Raw genomic sequence first — 16,804 nt, forward strand, 5'->3', positions numbered from 1 at the left:
TCTGTCTTCAGTGTTGCATAATCCTTCAGAAATCATTCAAATATGCTGATTTTGAAACTTTTTTAAGACTCTTTGATAAATAGAACCTTTCTATTTGTAAAAAGAAACCTTTTGAAAGTCACTTTTGATCAAGCTAATGTCTTTGCTAAATTAAAGTATATATTTCTTTAAAAATAATGACAACAACACTGTTGACTGTTGTTATTCTGTTGCCCTTTCCAGGCATCCTAGTAATTCTACACCTACATATATGTCAGACCCCATGTCTGTTCAGGGACCAATCTACCCATCATCCATGTAAGTCACAGTCACATTAATCTTTTATGCAAATCCCTAGTATTTAAGAAATGTATGAAATACATACAGCTTTGGAATGACATGAGTAAATGATGACAATCTTTTTAGGTTAACTATAGCTTTAATGTCTTGGCATTGGTCACACAGCTATTCTTTATGAACATTCTAATTTTACTTTATTCTATAACAGGCAATCAGCTCCCTCAGATGAACCCATAGACATGGATGCGCTGGAGGGAATTTTGTCATCATTTTGAGGCCCATCATTAGAGGTACAGCCCCTCTGTTATGTTAGAGAAGAGCTATCAAGGTGGCTTGGTGCTTCAAGGACGTCCAGCGCAATGTCCTAAAAGGACACATTACCCATTTGCTCCAAAAACAAATGTATCACATGGATTTTATAACAACTCTGCATCACACTCGCTTCCTCCTGCAAAAAAACAAAAACACACTAAACATGCAGTTTAAAGGACCAGTGTGTTTAACTTGATAATCATGAGGAATGTTTAATAGCAACTTGTAAAATTTCTATGAGAAGCAAAAAAAAAAAAAAAAAAGCTTTGCCAAAAAGAGCTTGTGGTACCTAAACTGCTACGTCATTCCCTGTTTTGGTCTTGTGACTACTCTTGAAAGCAGCGTTGTAACTGACAAGTGAAACAGGAAATTGTTTGCCATCAAGTGGCTGTATTTTCCATTGTATCAAGACAAACCCAAATAGATTTAACTTACATATTTTGTATACCAGAATTTCTTTTTATGCAAAAAAAACATATTTAACATATTTCAGATTGTTCAGAGCACAGACACAGATTTGTTAAGGTAAGCTGAAACTAATGGCATCATAGTGCTCTTTTAGGCATAAGTATAGGTTTATAACTATATGCAATTATTCGTTTTGTGCCATTTTCCATATAAACAGTTTTTCATTTGACTGTTTTATTTGCATGAGATGTTTGTGATCGCATATTCAATATTCAGTATTCATGATTCTACAGTCAGGTTTGGCCAGTAAAACTAAAATCACAGTTTTATTAACTGCACGGTCTGTCATGTATTATTTGTTCTTTTAGTCACACAATATGTGACTGAATCATGTAAAATACATCTTGTGTCGACAAAATAATAGTACGTTTTCACATCAGGTGTAGACATAATGCTGTCTTGCGTACTCTACAGTGTTCTGTGTGCACCTCTTCTGTATTTAGTCTTAAGTGCTATAAGTCATCAACTTTCTAAAATTTTAAATGTAATATACAATTTCATTTCCATAAACTGTGATTTTTATCTTTCAACAATACTGTTCTATATTGTTTAAAATACAAATCTTTCATCTTAAGTTCTTTGAATAGCAAAATATCAAATGGGATGTTTTTCAAAGGTGCCATCAGTAACTGTCTGGATGTATTTAGTCCTTTCGGAGAATATCACACAATTCGATTTCTGTTGTCTACTCAGATGTTCTTTCTGTAGCTCTAACGGATGAATGTGCTAGATATACACCTGCCTGATCATTGATCCTGAAGCTCTTGTCATATTCCTGTTTCTGGCCAAAGAAAAGCATAAAGCACTTAATGCATTTGACATCAAAATTTAAAGTTGTAATTGTTGTGACCAAAATGTTTTTTAAATAAATATAATAATGTCCATGTTTTAAATCTGATTAATAAAGTCAAAATGTCATTTGCGACAGATTCTATTGTCTGAGAATTCAATAAACAATTGTCTCATGTTTCATAACATCAATGGAAATAAGTGTTAATTTAGAGATGGTAAAAAATACTCCTAAATTATCAAAGAAGAGACAATTACTTTCTTGAAATGATTATTTATACTCAGCTAGCTTTAACAGTCAAAAAAGGTACATTTTACACAAGATGACAAAATATCTGATTTTCATGTAAACATTGACGTCTGTATGAAGAATCTCCATTTGATTAAATGTCTTCAAAAAGAGCATGCTTAAAGATCCCTATGGTGAGGTTTAAGGATATTTTAGCCGACTCTGGTCTCCCTTCAGTCAGATCTTGGATAAGAATAAACTAGTGGAAGAGTGGAAAGAGTGCAGAAAGGCAAAGAGTGACAGGTGGAGTAATCAGATCCAAATGCTACAAAGATGTGCATTTAAATCCAGACATCTCGGTCTCTCAGCAGTCCTCTAATCGCAGACCAATGAGAAAGAGGCGATCGCATTACCTTAACAAATCTCCAAATAAAAATCACTTAATGTCACTATTCATATCTGCTCACATTAGTGAAGTTAAAAATAAATTTGACAATGAAGAACTCTTGTCCGAGGCAAAATATCATTGTTTTTGCTTAACTTTAGCTGTGTACACTCAAAATAATGCCAAACCCACTAATCTAAATAGAAAGTCTATGCATGCCGAATTATGGCAGAAAAACGTTCAATGAAATTCCTGAAACAGTAGTTTTGAAAACGGGTGGGGGGTTATAACAATAGATTAGTTGTGTTTTCTTTGAATGATGGTGTGACTGTGCTTCTTTTAAAAAAAAAAATGCATACTGGGCCATTATGCCACAGTTAAACAATACAACAGTTTGAAACGGACTCAAAGAGGGATCCAAATTCCCAAAGGATTTATAAAGCTTTTAGTCGTAAATGAACATCTACCTAACCCAAGGTTTAAAGGAATGCTTCCTTCATTTTGGGAGATAGAAAAAAGAACATTGCATTGATACAAACACATGGCGAATGGTGGAAATAGAAGAACCAAACTGGAAAACACACACACACACACACCAAGCACAACTGAATATAATATCGACTGTAAGTAGAATGTAAAGAAATCTGTTGCAAAATACTAATAATATTGTACACCTGTCACATCTCTGAAAAATCAAAGAAAAAATAAACTGAAATGAAATGCCTGCGTGAGATTTAAACCCTGTGAAACTGGAAAGCATGCAGAAGTCCACTTCTAGCGTAGTTCACTCTTAGTAGACTAGAAATGACAGAGGTGCCCCTGAGCGGCGTTAGCCACCTGATCGCGGTACAGAGCGCAGTCCTCAGCAGGAAGGCCTCTTCTTACCCTCATTCTTAGTCCTTGGGAAGGGGTTATAGTGTCTTGATTGCCTTTGGAAGTGTGTGTGATTCTCCCTACGCCAAACTTTGTTGGTATGTTGGAGGTGTGTGAAGATGAAGTGTGTGAAATGATCGTACGTAGGTGTTGCTTCAGGGATCCAAAGTTTCCTGGCAGTGTTTATAAGGCTTGTGTTTTGAGCTCAATCGGTTCCCCTCGGGTCTCCTGCTGGGCTTCGGCCTCGGTAGGCCGGATACCCTTGAGTACGGCCAGTCGCTCAGACAGACCGCGCATGCGTGGAAAGAGCATGAAGTCGTACACCAGGGCACCCATAGCACCGCCGATCATAGGGCCCACCCAGTAGACCTACAAGAACAGACAGAAAAATGGAACGTTTATGATTCACTAAGCAAAATATTCCTTCATCTGGATATGATGGAAACTTGTCTTACCCAATGGTTAATAAAGTTCCTAAAAAGCACAGCAGGGGCAAAAGACCTGGCAGGGTTCATTCCAGCTCCAGTGTAATACATCTGCAATGAGATTCATGTCAAGTCAAGTCAAATTTATTTATATAGCAGCTTTACAGAAAATGATGATGGTAATGTTTATAAAATCTTAATGTCTTCATGCCTTATAGGTGCAATTTGCACATTACAGCTGGGTATTTTCTGACAATACTAGCATATCAAGTTAGATATGCTATGTAAAACAGATGACAAGAATAAAATACTATGCAAATATAAAGTGCTGTGCAATAATATAGTTACATTGTGAAACTGAATACAAATGTTTTTTTTAATAAACCAAGTGTTTCACATAACCGAGTGCCAGTGGTCTTCAACTGGTGGGTCTTGAACCAAAACCAAAATAAAAAGTGTAGTTATGGCAAAAAAATAAAATTAAAATTAAAATACGAGGGAGAAATTCATGATCAGAGATTCAAGATTGAAGGGATAGTTGACCCACAACTGAACATTCTGTCATTATTTATTTACTGTTGTGTTGTTCCAAACCTGATTGACATTCTTTCTTCTGTGGAACACAAAAGGAGATATTTTGAGGAATGTTTGATACATTTTTTGTTCATACAATAAAAGTAATAAAACAACACTGAACCTTGTATTTTATTGTATGATTAAAAACCCTGAGATGTATTATCTTTTAAAGATCTTTTTTGTTTTTCACTGAAGAAAGAAACTCATGCAGGTTTCGAACAATATTATGTAAGTAAATTATGACAGAATTGTAATTTTTAGGTGAACGATCCCATCTGATTACTAAATTACTAGTGTTTGTTCCTATGATTTAGGGACGTCTTACCCCCAGCAGGTGACCCACAAGCACTGAGAACCCAATGGACAGGGCAGCAGACCCCAGTCGTCCATTTCGCCTCTCATCCGTCACAGCGAAGACACAGACCACTAGTTGCAGAGTCAGGAATATCTCTATGGTGGTGGCCATTCCCAGACTGACGCCTGGCTGAAGCTGAAAGCATACATACACATATGCTTTATGAAAAACGATCAACACTGCCAAAAAATTATCCAAAATATTAATGATCTAGAATACTTAAAAAGAGCTTAACAGGTGCCAAACTGGTGCCCAGTTTGTTTCACTCGTAAAGAAGCTATTATTTCAACTAAATGAACTGACTTATTCAAATACACCCTCTTACCGTGTTCAGAGCCAGATTGCCTCTCATATTGCTTGGCGTAACCCCATACAGCACAGCAGCTCCAGCTAGTGCACCCAAGCACTGAGCACAGATGTAGAAGAAAGCACGAAACAGGGACATCTGGGAACCAATCAGGTAGGCGAATGTGACAGCTGGATTGATGTGGCCGCCGCTGATGTGGCCGATGGACTGGATGAGTGTTGCAGCTGCCAGGCCGAAGCAGAAGGCAACCTGGAGCACGTTGTGTGCCCCGGTGGTCCAACGCAGAGCTGCTCCAAGCCCGAAGAACACAAAGAACATGGTGCCGTAAAACTCGGCAAACACAGCCCGCCAAAAAGTCATGGACCGGAACTCCCACATGGCTGCAATAACTCAAGAGGCGATGCCAAAAATATGGAGGGATGTGAGCGTGAGAAGGAGAAGAACCTCCAAGAGCTTCCTCTCAAATCTGGATGTGTTCCCTTTGATATTTTTTTTGTGGATGGACACACACAAAAAAAACAAAACAAAGGCTTTTAAGCTATGGAAAACCGAGCATAAATGCCTCTATAACCTACAAAGACGTTTGCGTGAAAAGCAGCCCTGCTTCACAAGACTGAAATCATTTGTTCCCTTAGTTTCTAACTTGTGGTTTTTTGTCATAAAACCTTAAGTGTGGAACTTGTAGGTGATCTCTGCATCTACGTGAGAGTTCGAGACGATTTTTAATAAAAAAACACGGATAGACAAATGATGAGCATGTCCTGCAGACATTCAACCTCTCTGATGGGGAAGTGAGATGCCACAGGGGTATTTATAACGAGCGTGACCCTCAGTGACACTATAATCCTTTGGCTGAATTGTGGGAGGGGGCTGCAGACAATACAACAAATCAAATCAAAAAATTCTTAACCCTTTTCTGTCCTGCACTTCCTTTAAGCTCATGATCATCACTGTAAAGCTTATAATATTGTTTGCAATCGAGTAAATGTGGAACTTTAAAAGTATCTTGATTGGTAATGTCCCTTTAAACTCTTTAACTAAAAATAAACCCTTCTCAAACTGGAGGAGAAAGGTTATAAAACTCATTAAATGTTCAGAACTAGAAACATTTTAACAGCAGGCAAAAGGCAAAAATTGTATATTCATTAGTTGTGGGAACATGATGACATTTAAAAGAGGAGCCCCTGAGGATAACTGTCCCATCCCAGCCCACGACAGACAACAGTGTTTAGGAACTGCCTCTTCTCTGGCCCCAGCTGTAACACTAGGGCCCCTAAAAGGGTCTAGAGCCCTTCACAGTGTGGATTAAGTGCTGACACAAAGAAACAATCCCTCTCATACAACAGAAGGAAGCCTCACACGGATGTAACCTATAATAACTTATAATAACACTCCACATGCACAGGACAGAAAAGTCAAGGGATTTTTAGTAACAACATCAAAATAAAATAACTATTAAATATCACATATGAGGCTGTATACGCACAATGCATGATAAATATAATACAATATTTATATATTATAATACAATTATATAACCATATAATATTTGGCAGATGCAATAACTGCTTTGGATAGAAACATCTGACAAATGCATAAATGTATCTATAATTGTTTATATATGGAAAATATGACGGGGTGTGTTAGGTAAGGTTACATTGTTTAGTAGTTACACATTGCGCAGCTGTATCTTTTCAATCACTTTGCTTGGTATTTTATTTGTCATGATCAACACATCTAGCATACCACAAATCACATGCCTCTGAAACTATTTTTACTGTAACTGTGTGAAAGAGCGACTTTTCCACAGCATACAATAAGGGTTTTGCCGTAGCACCTCCACTCCCTAGTCAGGGCAGAGCCAGTTGGTTCTGTGCAGAACTGATTAGGCAGAGTTTTGCATTGTGTGTGCTGGCAGGGCTGCTGGCCTGAGGCCCAAATAAAGCTCTGGAAAAGCCATGTTTGGTGACAGGAGGTGTTCTCTGAGCAATCACGGTAAGCTAAAGTCTAGTGAAAGGATACTGCTTCGCTTGTGCTTTTGCTCTTTCATTTAGGATGAACCAAAATGCTGGCCGCAACAGTTTCTGTTGCCTTCTTTGATTTGATTGGGGGTTTTTTTTGGTGCCGGCAGTTGTCTCAAACTATAGGTGCTTTATTTGCAAATGGTACTAGAGCAAAGTGTGATAACTGGTCTACTAACTGCAGGCATAAACATTTCCGTAAACATTATCAAATTGCAAGCCTTTTAGTTAAAATCTTCAATCATATTGTAGGCAACACAATGAGGTCATTCAAGTGGAAGCACCTCCTTAACTACAGATGGTTTATTAACTAAGCAATCAATGTATCATATATCTATATCCAATTTCATGTTTGTCAAGATAACCGACCAGACCAGTTGCATTTGCTGTGAAAGCAGGTGATTCCGGTTGGGTTGCAAGTTGCAGTAGCTCTGCAAGGCCGGCTCAGAGTAACCGATTTTGTGTACATCTATTGTGGACAGGATTACGCACGCCAATACCTACTCATGTGTCCGTAAGCCGCCTTTTGTCGCACAGGAGAGACAGCTTAAAACCGCTTGCGTGAGGACTTTTCTATTACCTCTGGTGCAGACTGCTGACACCGACACAACCCTCCACGACCCCCATACCACCACTGTCTTAAACAAAAAGCCAGCTCAGGGAACTCACCCGCCTATATTCCGGGCCTTACCGGTCAACTGTTGAAAAAGTCCCTTCAGATAGCTATAATTCATCCATAATTACGTCTCCCTGGTGTATTACGTTATTTAGGGCAGTTATCACCTGGTTTCATTTTTAATTCCTCTTTGTTTAATTTCCGGAATGCGCAATAAACATCTCTGACTATCTTAAACAGCATCTGCTCAATAGGCTACACTACAAAAAAGTTTTGTTTTTTTTTGTAAACGATTTTTTTTGTCTTGTTTTACTGTCCAAACATTCTTAAATCAAGAATGTTTAAATAAATCTGAGCTAAGAACAAGAATCTTGTTTTCCCTTTTAATTAACAATTTTATATAATTTTAAATGTCCTAAGTAATTTCGCTTCTCAGGTAAATGTATCTTGATTTAAAACACCCTTTTGCTAGCTGTTGAAGAAGTCATGTTTTGTAATTCCCCAGATACTCTGGAAAACGTCTAAGCATATATTTGAAAAGGGTGTAAGAAGCTTATTTGGGAACCCCTTTATCGAAGCCAGTCCTCATGGATCCCTAACATTTTTACATTAATGTTCCAAATAGAACCCAGACTTGAAATCATTAGTACAAGCAGGAAATCGCTGCCTAGAATGGATTCTTCACATCTAATGTGGTAGAACAAGAATTTGGGGAAATGGATAAAATAACTGATATTATGTCAAACACAATGAGTGTCGATAAAACAAAACTGGGTGTGTTGTGTAATTATATGTAATTAACACACCAAGTTGTTTTCACGACTTTTTTGACACAGATAAGCAGATTAAACCTAAAATGTCGTCGTTCCAATAGCAGTTAGGTGATCTTCACAATGCTTCAGTCTGCATAGCCTACAATATATGCGCTAAGGTGGGTCTCTTTCCAAAGGGGTATTTATCTGCCTTTTAGCTTTAAAAACAGATGCTGTGCCGTCGAATGTAGCATCACTTTTCAAAAAAGCAAAGTACAAATTCATTCGTGCGCGCCTGTTTAGCAGAAATAGAACTATAGCGTCATCTTGTGGCAGCAATACTGTTGCTCTTTCCATAAGCAAGGACAAATTGTTGCGGAACTTCTGTCAGCGACGCACCCACAAATGTTGTCCTTTCATCGATTTTATAAATCCATATGACATTAATTTTAAGAGTGTTTACGTGATATTTAGAATTGACGCTTAATTGCAAATGTGACATCTGCTGCCAAAACTAGACAACATTGGCTGCTATTATAATGTTAACACAAAATTTGGCTGATATATCTCACTACTGCAAATTATCCCAATTATGTACAAACATAGGACAAATAGTGTTGTTTAGAGACAGTTTATTAGAAATATGTAGACAAAAACCTTACTGCGTTTAACAAACTGAAATTTATAAACCTGAAATGACAGGTCACAACATTTTTTTCATCTTTTAGTCACGCCTGCATTGATATTATGAGTGCAAACACAAATTGGTCATCTATTGAATTTTTTTAATCTGTTGATAAGTTACCCCTTTGTTCTGTACAGTGCTGAGTATATGCTTTTTTTAATCACTTCTCTTTACATATATGGAAGAAACCAGTGTACGATTGCCTGCTACACGTCTATGTGTGATACAAAACAACAAACACTAACTGCCAACCTGAAATAATTTTGTAAAGCAGCGTGTACAGACATGACTATGCACTTTGAACATGTTGGATTGACACATTAACCTATCTGAGGGTCAAAACTGCAGCTAAAACACATAAAATGGGGGTTTGCCAATAAATCAGTGCAAGGGTTTTGAATATGCCACTCTGATTTCAAATACAGCACTAGTGAAAACCAAATGCCTTGCCTGGAATTTGCAATAAAGAAGCATATCCCTTTAGACAATGCTTCCTTCTCTCACACACACAAAGAAATCAGAGCCTCAACACAAAGAACAAAACATTAATTAAATAAAATGTACATTTTGAATGAGAGGGAGAAGGCAGAATATTTTGGAAAAAGTAATTCAAGTCCTTTTTCCTTTACCACAAATTACAATGTATACATTACATGATGCAATAACCCCACTGACATTGAGGAAGAAGCCCAAGACTGTTAAAGCCATTGAGTAAACTGACCATAACTGGCATCCACAATACATCATTGAGAGCTCGTAATTGTCCATGCAGAACAGAAAAGTAAAGTGTGTATGTATTGTCGAGGGGCTGACGTTGCCATCAACACAACAGTAAAAATTCATCCCTTGTGACTTTCTGCAGAAAGTTTTGAAAACGATGCAGTTTTTAAATGGCTACCAACTCAAACTTAAGTCTCTCTCTTCATTTAAGTATTAAGTGACAATTCTTGCTTTCTTCTGCATGACGGTTTCCTGTTCTTTCACTCAAGGTCAGGCATTTCTGAAAAAGAAATAAATTGTAATAAAATGTAATAGCTAACATCTAAGTTGCTAATGTGCATTGATTTTCAAATATCACAGTTTTTAATCACAAAAACTTACTTTCGTCATCACTATCCACAGACTCTTCCTGGAATTTGAGATAAAATCAGGTCAAACACAGATAAATTAGAAAATTAAAGTTTTGCAATTCTAAAAACTTTTTTATTATAAGGTTATTACTAACTAACTATTAATAAACCAAATAACTAACTAATAAATAATTTAAGAATGAATTCTCTCACATCATCTGCACCATCTACATCTGGTAGGTCATCTTCCCCTCCCATGTTGTTCATCATCTTTAAAATAAAACAAACAAACAAACAAAATAACAAACAAACAAAAAAAATGAGTGACTTATTTCCCCATTATACAATTCAAATATATTATTAATAGCAGTATATATATAAAATATAAATATATATAGACACGGACCTCTGAAAAGCGGTCAAAACTGGACAGTTCTTCATCAGAGTCATCCTCCCAGTCTTTCCAGTTATTGAAGTCAACACTGAGCCAATTAAGCTGCACAAAGAACAAAGAAAAACATAAATTAACACAAGTGATCTCATTACTAAATAGTTACATTTTAATAGTTTAAATGGACCCAAAACTGACCTTTGTTTTCTCTTTTGTTAACCTTGGCCAAGACTTGCCAGATTCAGCTTTTTTTAGACAGCAAAACACAGACCTGTCTGTGCGTTTGTGTTTAGACTCCTGCAAAAGAATAATAGAGTTGTATGTACCTCTTAAACCTGTAAGAGTTATGAGCCATGAGCCATGCAGACTGAACTCTTATAACCTGAATTAGACCAGAAACCATCAGGTGGAGTAGGGTTGTCTTGTCAAATGTACCGGTACTACCAGTACCAGTCAACACAATCAAAACAAATTGATGGTACCTGCATTTCTGAAGTACTGACAGTACTGAGTACCAGATATATTCACTACCCGCTGATAGACACACTGCTTTCAAACACTGTTGTTTGTGTTTGTTTGAATGCTCTTTCAGCGTCAAGGTTTCTAGTCAGTATTCATTTTAACACAGAGTGTTTAAACATGATGTAAATAAGAAATTCATAGAACAATTAAGAACTTAACTTTTTTTTCATACAATTTTTTGCAAGTTTGCAGAATTCAGTGAGCTTGCACTTTAGAGATTGACAGTCTTAGATCAGACAAAATGTGTGGGGTTTTTTTGTAGTGAGAGGTGCCTAGAATTTTTTACGTTTCTGCTAATATGACAGTTTTCTTAACAGCAAACCAAATATTCTAGAATGGTTGGACTATAATGCTCAATTAGACTAACATGCTGCTAAGTACAGTCCACCAAAGTTTCTGGATTGACAACTGTATTTAAATGCTGAATTTAATCTGAAACTGTGATTACTGACTAGTGTTGCACGATATACCTGCGCTAGAAAAGTATTGCGATACCTTGCTATTACAAACGGTACGATATGGACTTTTATTAGTACCGGTACTTTAAGGGGGACAGCGCCTATGAGCTGCATTTCTTAATGTGCGTGGATGTGTGACAGCAGGTGTCAGGAGTGGACGTGTGTGCAGAGCACTGCTTCCACTGTTCACTAAACACTGGAAGTAGTAGAAGCGTTAAATATATACGCGCGGCGCATGACAGAGAAAGCAACAGAAATATGCGCGCATGACAAGAAAAAGCACGGTGCGGGACGTGCTCGAGCCGGACTCTGACCTGAAGTGCGCGCACACGCCTTTCAGACAACAAACATGCGATCGCCATTCAGTTCTTTCACAGATTATTATTTGGGTTTGAAAGGTCAAACGTATGTAAAAATGCGCGGTCAGGCGAGTATTCAGGTAAACACAGTCCGATATGTCTTTAGTGAACGTATAGAGCTGAGGTAATTAGATCAGTGCAGGTCTAAAGCCAGACCTAATATTCTGTGATTAATGTTAATCAAACAACAAATAAAAATAGAATACCACCACATGCTTGGCTAAATAACTAAAATATATTTATTAAGAATCAGTGTATAGTTAAATTATAGAGTGAAGACTAAGTAAGCAGTTTTATATTTGATTATTTAATTTCTTTCTTGACATACTACTGTTAAATAGACCTAATGAAGCTGAAAAATAAAGCATTGTTTTTGTCATATTGTTTGTAATTTGCATTGTTTGCTTATTTTTAAAAACAGATACAATTAAAAATCTATATTATAATTATAAGATTACATTTAAAAAATATTAAATTACTCGTATCATAAAATAAGATTTTGGTCATCCCAACCTGTTGAGAAGTGAAAGGTTAGTGAATGATAAGATGATTGATAATGATAATCTCTGTAAAGATCTTCACACTGGCATGCAGTTATTATAGCAATAAGAGGAGGGAATGGTCCAACCTCTTCGGCGGGAACATGCTGGCCAAGTGAATTTTTAGAAAAAAAATAAAACAATGAATAATAAGTTCTGTTGTCATATTATTCATATTGCCCTGTTTTTGTTTGTTTTTACCGTGGTATCGGTTTAGTATCAGTATTGAGGTATTTTAGTCTGGTATCGTATCGAAGTCAAAAATTTGGTATCGTGACAACACTATTACTGACAGTGATAACCAATGGAACAACACATTTTTAAAGTACTTAATTCAACAGTTTTTGCTCTGGTACAAAAAAACCCCAATTTCACTGATATTGGAACTACTGAAATATTGGAACCATGACATCCCCTAAGGTGGAGTACTTACATTTGGGTCAATGGACTCATATAGTTCTACTTCATTATGGTGTTTCATGTTATCCGTTCCTCCAACACAACTACAACAACAACAAAAAAATATATATAGCATATTATAATTTAGAATGAACTACTATAGCACTACATTGCACTTTAAAACACTAAAGAGACAAGCATTCAAATTTGCAATGCAGATACCAAAATATTTTGGCTGAATATCATTATATTGCATCAATTATTGCAATTAAAAAAACATTAGATCAAGACCGTAATAACTGATTAATTATATTTTGTAATAGCAACTGGCAATGTAAAAAAATTAATGTACCTGAAATCAAGCTTTGTTTTGTCAAATTTAATTTGGACATCTTTGCTGTCTTCTATACAGAATTCAATGAAGACCGCCTCTCGTCTGTCATACCACTTGGCAGATGCTGGCTGCCTGTAAAACAAATGGAATTAAAACCAATATATTTGAAAAAGGCATACAGAATGTAAGGTCATTCTACATTTCATATTCTAATAGGGTACATGTTCAACTAAGGAACCGGCTAAGTGCACTTTTTAAAAGGCAAACTCCAGAGCTCTAAATTAAGATGTGTGAGCAGGAGGCCTTGGCGGGCGTGGAGCAACAATTAAGTTACTGTGGCGACCAGTTTGTATAGATTGGCAGATTCATGCATGGCCTCTTAATCTACCTTGGGCTTCACCAATATAATAAGCACAATGAATGAACCAAGTCTGTTCAATAATGATTGTGTATTACATCTTGTACTGTATTTTAAATTCATGGACTCTAGCTAAAAATTGTATGGATAGCCTAACAATAGCCATAAGCTAAAACATCCTTGACTATTAATACTTGTTCCCTGTGATCATATAGACAACACCTAGGACATACACTACTGTTCAAATGTTTGCTTTTCATTTTAATATGCTGATTTAGTGCATTCCTTTTCATTATTAATGTTCAAAACAGTTGTGCTACTTAATAAACTATATTCTTTCTATATATATATTCTTTCTATATTTATATACTTTCTATAAACTATAATACTGATCTGCCAACATTGTCGCTATATGATAAATTAAAATAAGCTGATAACATCACTGTTTTCTCCAGTACGGCTGTACAGCCAAATCTAATTTTGTCGCAATATTATCCTGTTTGACACTGTGAAGCTGCTTTGACACAATCGTGATTGTAAAAGCGCTATATAAATAAAGTTGATTGATTGATTGATTGATTAATATTTTTGTGGAAACCATGATACAATTCAAAACAACAGAATTTATAGAAATCTTTTGTGACAATGCAAAACTCTTCAGTCACTTTTTAATGTATCCTTACTGGATTGATTAAAAAAAAAAACTGAACATTTTGAACAGTGATTCATGCAAATAAAATTAATTTGACATATTGACTGTTAAAGCCAAAATATGTTTTTTTAACCTTTTTTTCTTTTATGTAGCTTTTATTATGCCGCAGACCAATGTTTCCACTTTTCCCAGTCGTGTATTTGGGGTTACGCACTAATGTGTTATCATATTAGATACATTATTTAAGTGTGTTGATAGTTATGTTTTAAAGCTATACTGTGTGTTCACTCAGCGTCCTACTATGAGACACTTGTTGCACACTGCAGTAAGCTAGATCGATATTAGGCATGGTAAAACAAGAAAACAAGATTTAAACAGTATCCCAAATATTTCCAAGAGCTATAAAATAATGATTAGTTTTCTGTAGATGAATATATCCAAACAGTTGCTCACCTGTCTAATAAAACATAAAATATATTAAAGGGTTTTTGGTGTTTCCTTGGTTTTTTTTTTTTAAATCGAGGGAAACGCGGGTATGATGTCATTGATATGCAGTAGCGTATCATGGGGATTCAGTCAGGACCTTCAGTCAGGACTGCACATTTTGTATGCCTCCCTAATCAGACACACCCACTTCAGATCTTGTCATCTCTACTAATGAGCTGATGAGTTGGATCAGGTGTGTCTGATGAGGGAAACATGCAAAATGTGCAGTGCTGGGGGTCCTCCAGGACAGGTTTGGGAACCACTGTCATATAGAACGCTCACAATCCGTGAAAAGTTCAAACGGCTGATGACATCAGCGGCGGGTAGCGCGCCGACACATTGCTGGGCCTCTGGGCCGTTCTATCACTACACATCAAAATTTGATTGGCTGATGACCCATGTCAGTCAAAGCTATGGTTCAATGGAAAATAGCAGCTTCAATGGAAGGCAAGCTATTCTTCTAGTGCTGGTCCTCGGAGCTGTGATGCGTTTAGATGATGACATATGGAAAAAACAGCTCAGCCTCACAAAAAATAAATACATTCTTTCTGGAAATATAATTGTAACATATACACACACACACACACACACACACACACACACATATATATATGATTTTGACAGGGCCAGCAGAGAAGGCCCTGATAGCCCACCACTGTTGATATGTCATGCACGGTCCTGGTTAAAATTGCTTAGTTCTCGGGATTTAAACATTCTTGGAAATATTTGGGATAATTTAGGTGCACACAAATACATATATATTGTGCCTTAAATAGTTATGGTGGTTAATTTAATCAGATCAATTAATATGTCAGGATGTTGCAATAGAGCTGTGTTGAAAATTAAGATTGTTGCCTTCTGCAAACTTTATCCAACCTAAATTGGGTGGTCTTGCATGGTTTAAGGTGGTTTCTGTGCCTTGTCAAACTGGTGCTCAGATGGCTGGGTTTAAGGCTGGCTTATCACGCACGTGAACTGATCGCACGTGATCCAAAGCCTTTTAAAACCATACAACAAACCAGCCTGGTAAGACCTTTCAGCTCAGTACCAGCTTGGAAGACTAGCTCAGTAGGGCTTTAAAGCCAGCTAAGACCAGCAAAGCAACTAGACTGGTTTAAGCATTTTTTTTAGCACGCTGCACACCTTCATCTGCGTATCGTTTAGTCTAGGGCATGGACATTTTACAGTAATACAAATAAATTATTAAATGAAGAATCAAGCAACAGCAGCAGCTTTTATGTTATAGCTGTGCAATTACTCCAGGCCCTGACAATCTAGCAGCTAACCCGCTAAGCTCTTCTGTGGGAACAATGTGTGCGCTATTTCCACCACCGATTACGACTAACGTTAGAGGTATTTATATGCTATTGTAAACGTCTTCCCGAGAATGACTAGTATTATTTTAAATGCCCATATCTGAAAACTGCCGCATATGAGAAAATCTTATGTTTCCCTGATAGAGGTTATGAACACATTTGCTAACTAGCTAATAAGTTAATGCATCCTTATTACTGCCGGTCAAACTCACATTTCGATATCTTCTTTCAGTTTTCACAAAATCTGCGTTTCCACTTGCGTCCTCTCGCCCGCGGTAGTGTTTTGTATTTATGTCAGTTCAAACCGAATGCATAAAGACAGAAGCTAGCTGTTTATGCGCCGCTCTGTCAACCTGCACAAGAATCGCGCGTGTCTACTCACTGGCGCGCCGCGCAGTGACGCATCATCTCAACGTTTCTAGCGACTTCTGCTGCGCGCTCCGCGCCATGCGCGCACCCTGAGCAAATGCGTCTCCATAGTAACGCAGACTTCTTTCTTTCTTGCTAAATATTTTTATTGTATTCTTATTTCTTGCAAAATATGTTTCTTTTACTTTATTTTTATTTATCTAGAGTAAGAAGTCGACTTTATAATATTAAAAATATCTATCTGTTTGTTTGTTATTTGACTGTTTAGTGTTTATTATACTGTTTGAATATTGTTTAAAATAATTGTATTATTATTATTATTATTATTATTATCATCATCATCGTCATCATCATCAAATACTTTACTGGCATGATGTTTTGCGCATACACAAAATTTAATAAATAAATAAATAAATAAATAAGAATGACAGTGATGTTAATAACGCAATAATTGCAAATTATTCATAATTTAAAATATC

General features: G+C 36.6%; 3 protein-coding genes across 3 annotated transcripts in view; 1 reads left to right on the forward strand and 2 right to left on the reverse strand.

Moving 5' to 3' along the window:
• Positions 1-1,989, forward strand: part of stat6 (signal transducer and activator of transcription 6, interleukin-4 induced) — a 44,628-nt gene extending 42,639 nt beyond the window's left edge. The window contains exons 20-21 of the mRNA XM_067446081.1: positions 223-297; positions 488-1,989. Coding sequence (XP_067302182.1) covers positions 223-297; positions 488-554 — 142 coding nt within the window. The 3' untranslated portion in view covers positions 555-1,989. The remainder of the gene's footprint in view (positions 1-222; positions 298-487) is intronic.
• Positions 1,990-2,340: 351 nt separating this feature from the next.
• Positions 2,341-5,471, reverse strand: mipa (major intrinsic protein of lens fiber a). Its single transcript, XM_067447249.1, has 4 exons — positions 5,017-5,471; positions 4,662-4,826; positions 3,791-3,871; positions 2,341-3,704 (listed from the first exon to the last, which is right to left on the reverse strand). Exons 1-4 carry the CDS (start codon positions 5,374-5,376, stop codon positions 3,519-3,521), a joined length of 792 nt encoding a protein of 263 aa, XP_067303350.1. The 5' UTR covers positions 5,377-5,471; the 3' UTR covers positions 2,341-3,518.
• Positions 5,472-9,002: 3,531 nt separating this feature from the next.
• ptges3a (prostaglandin E synthase 3a (cytosolic)) lies at positions 9,003-16,369 on the reverse strand. Its single transcript, XM_067446082.1, has 8 exons — positions 16,169-16,369; positions 13,163-13,276; positions 12,845-12,914; positions 10,732-10,830; positions 10,549-10,638; positions 10,356-10,412; positions 10,174-10,201; positions 9,003-10,072 (listed from the first exon to the last, which is right to left on the reverse strand). Coding segments are annotated over exons 1-8 (480 nt in total). The 5' UTR covers positions 16,171-16,369; the 3' UTR covers positions 9,003-10,052.
• Between the last annotated feature and the right edge of the window lie 435 nt (positions 16,370-16,804).

The sequence above is a fragment of the Pseudorasbora parva genome, chromosome 6, assembly GCF_024679245.1.
Source record: "Pseudorasbora parva isolate DD20220531a chromosome 6, ASM2467924v1, whole genome shotgun sequence".
In the NCBI taxonomy this organism is placed as follows: Eukaryota; Metazoa; Chordata; class Actinopteri; order Cypriniformes; family Gobionidae; genus Pseudorasbora; species Pseudorasbora parva.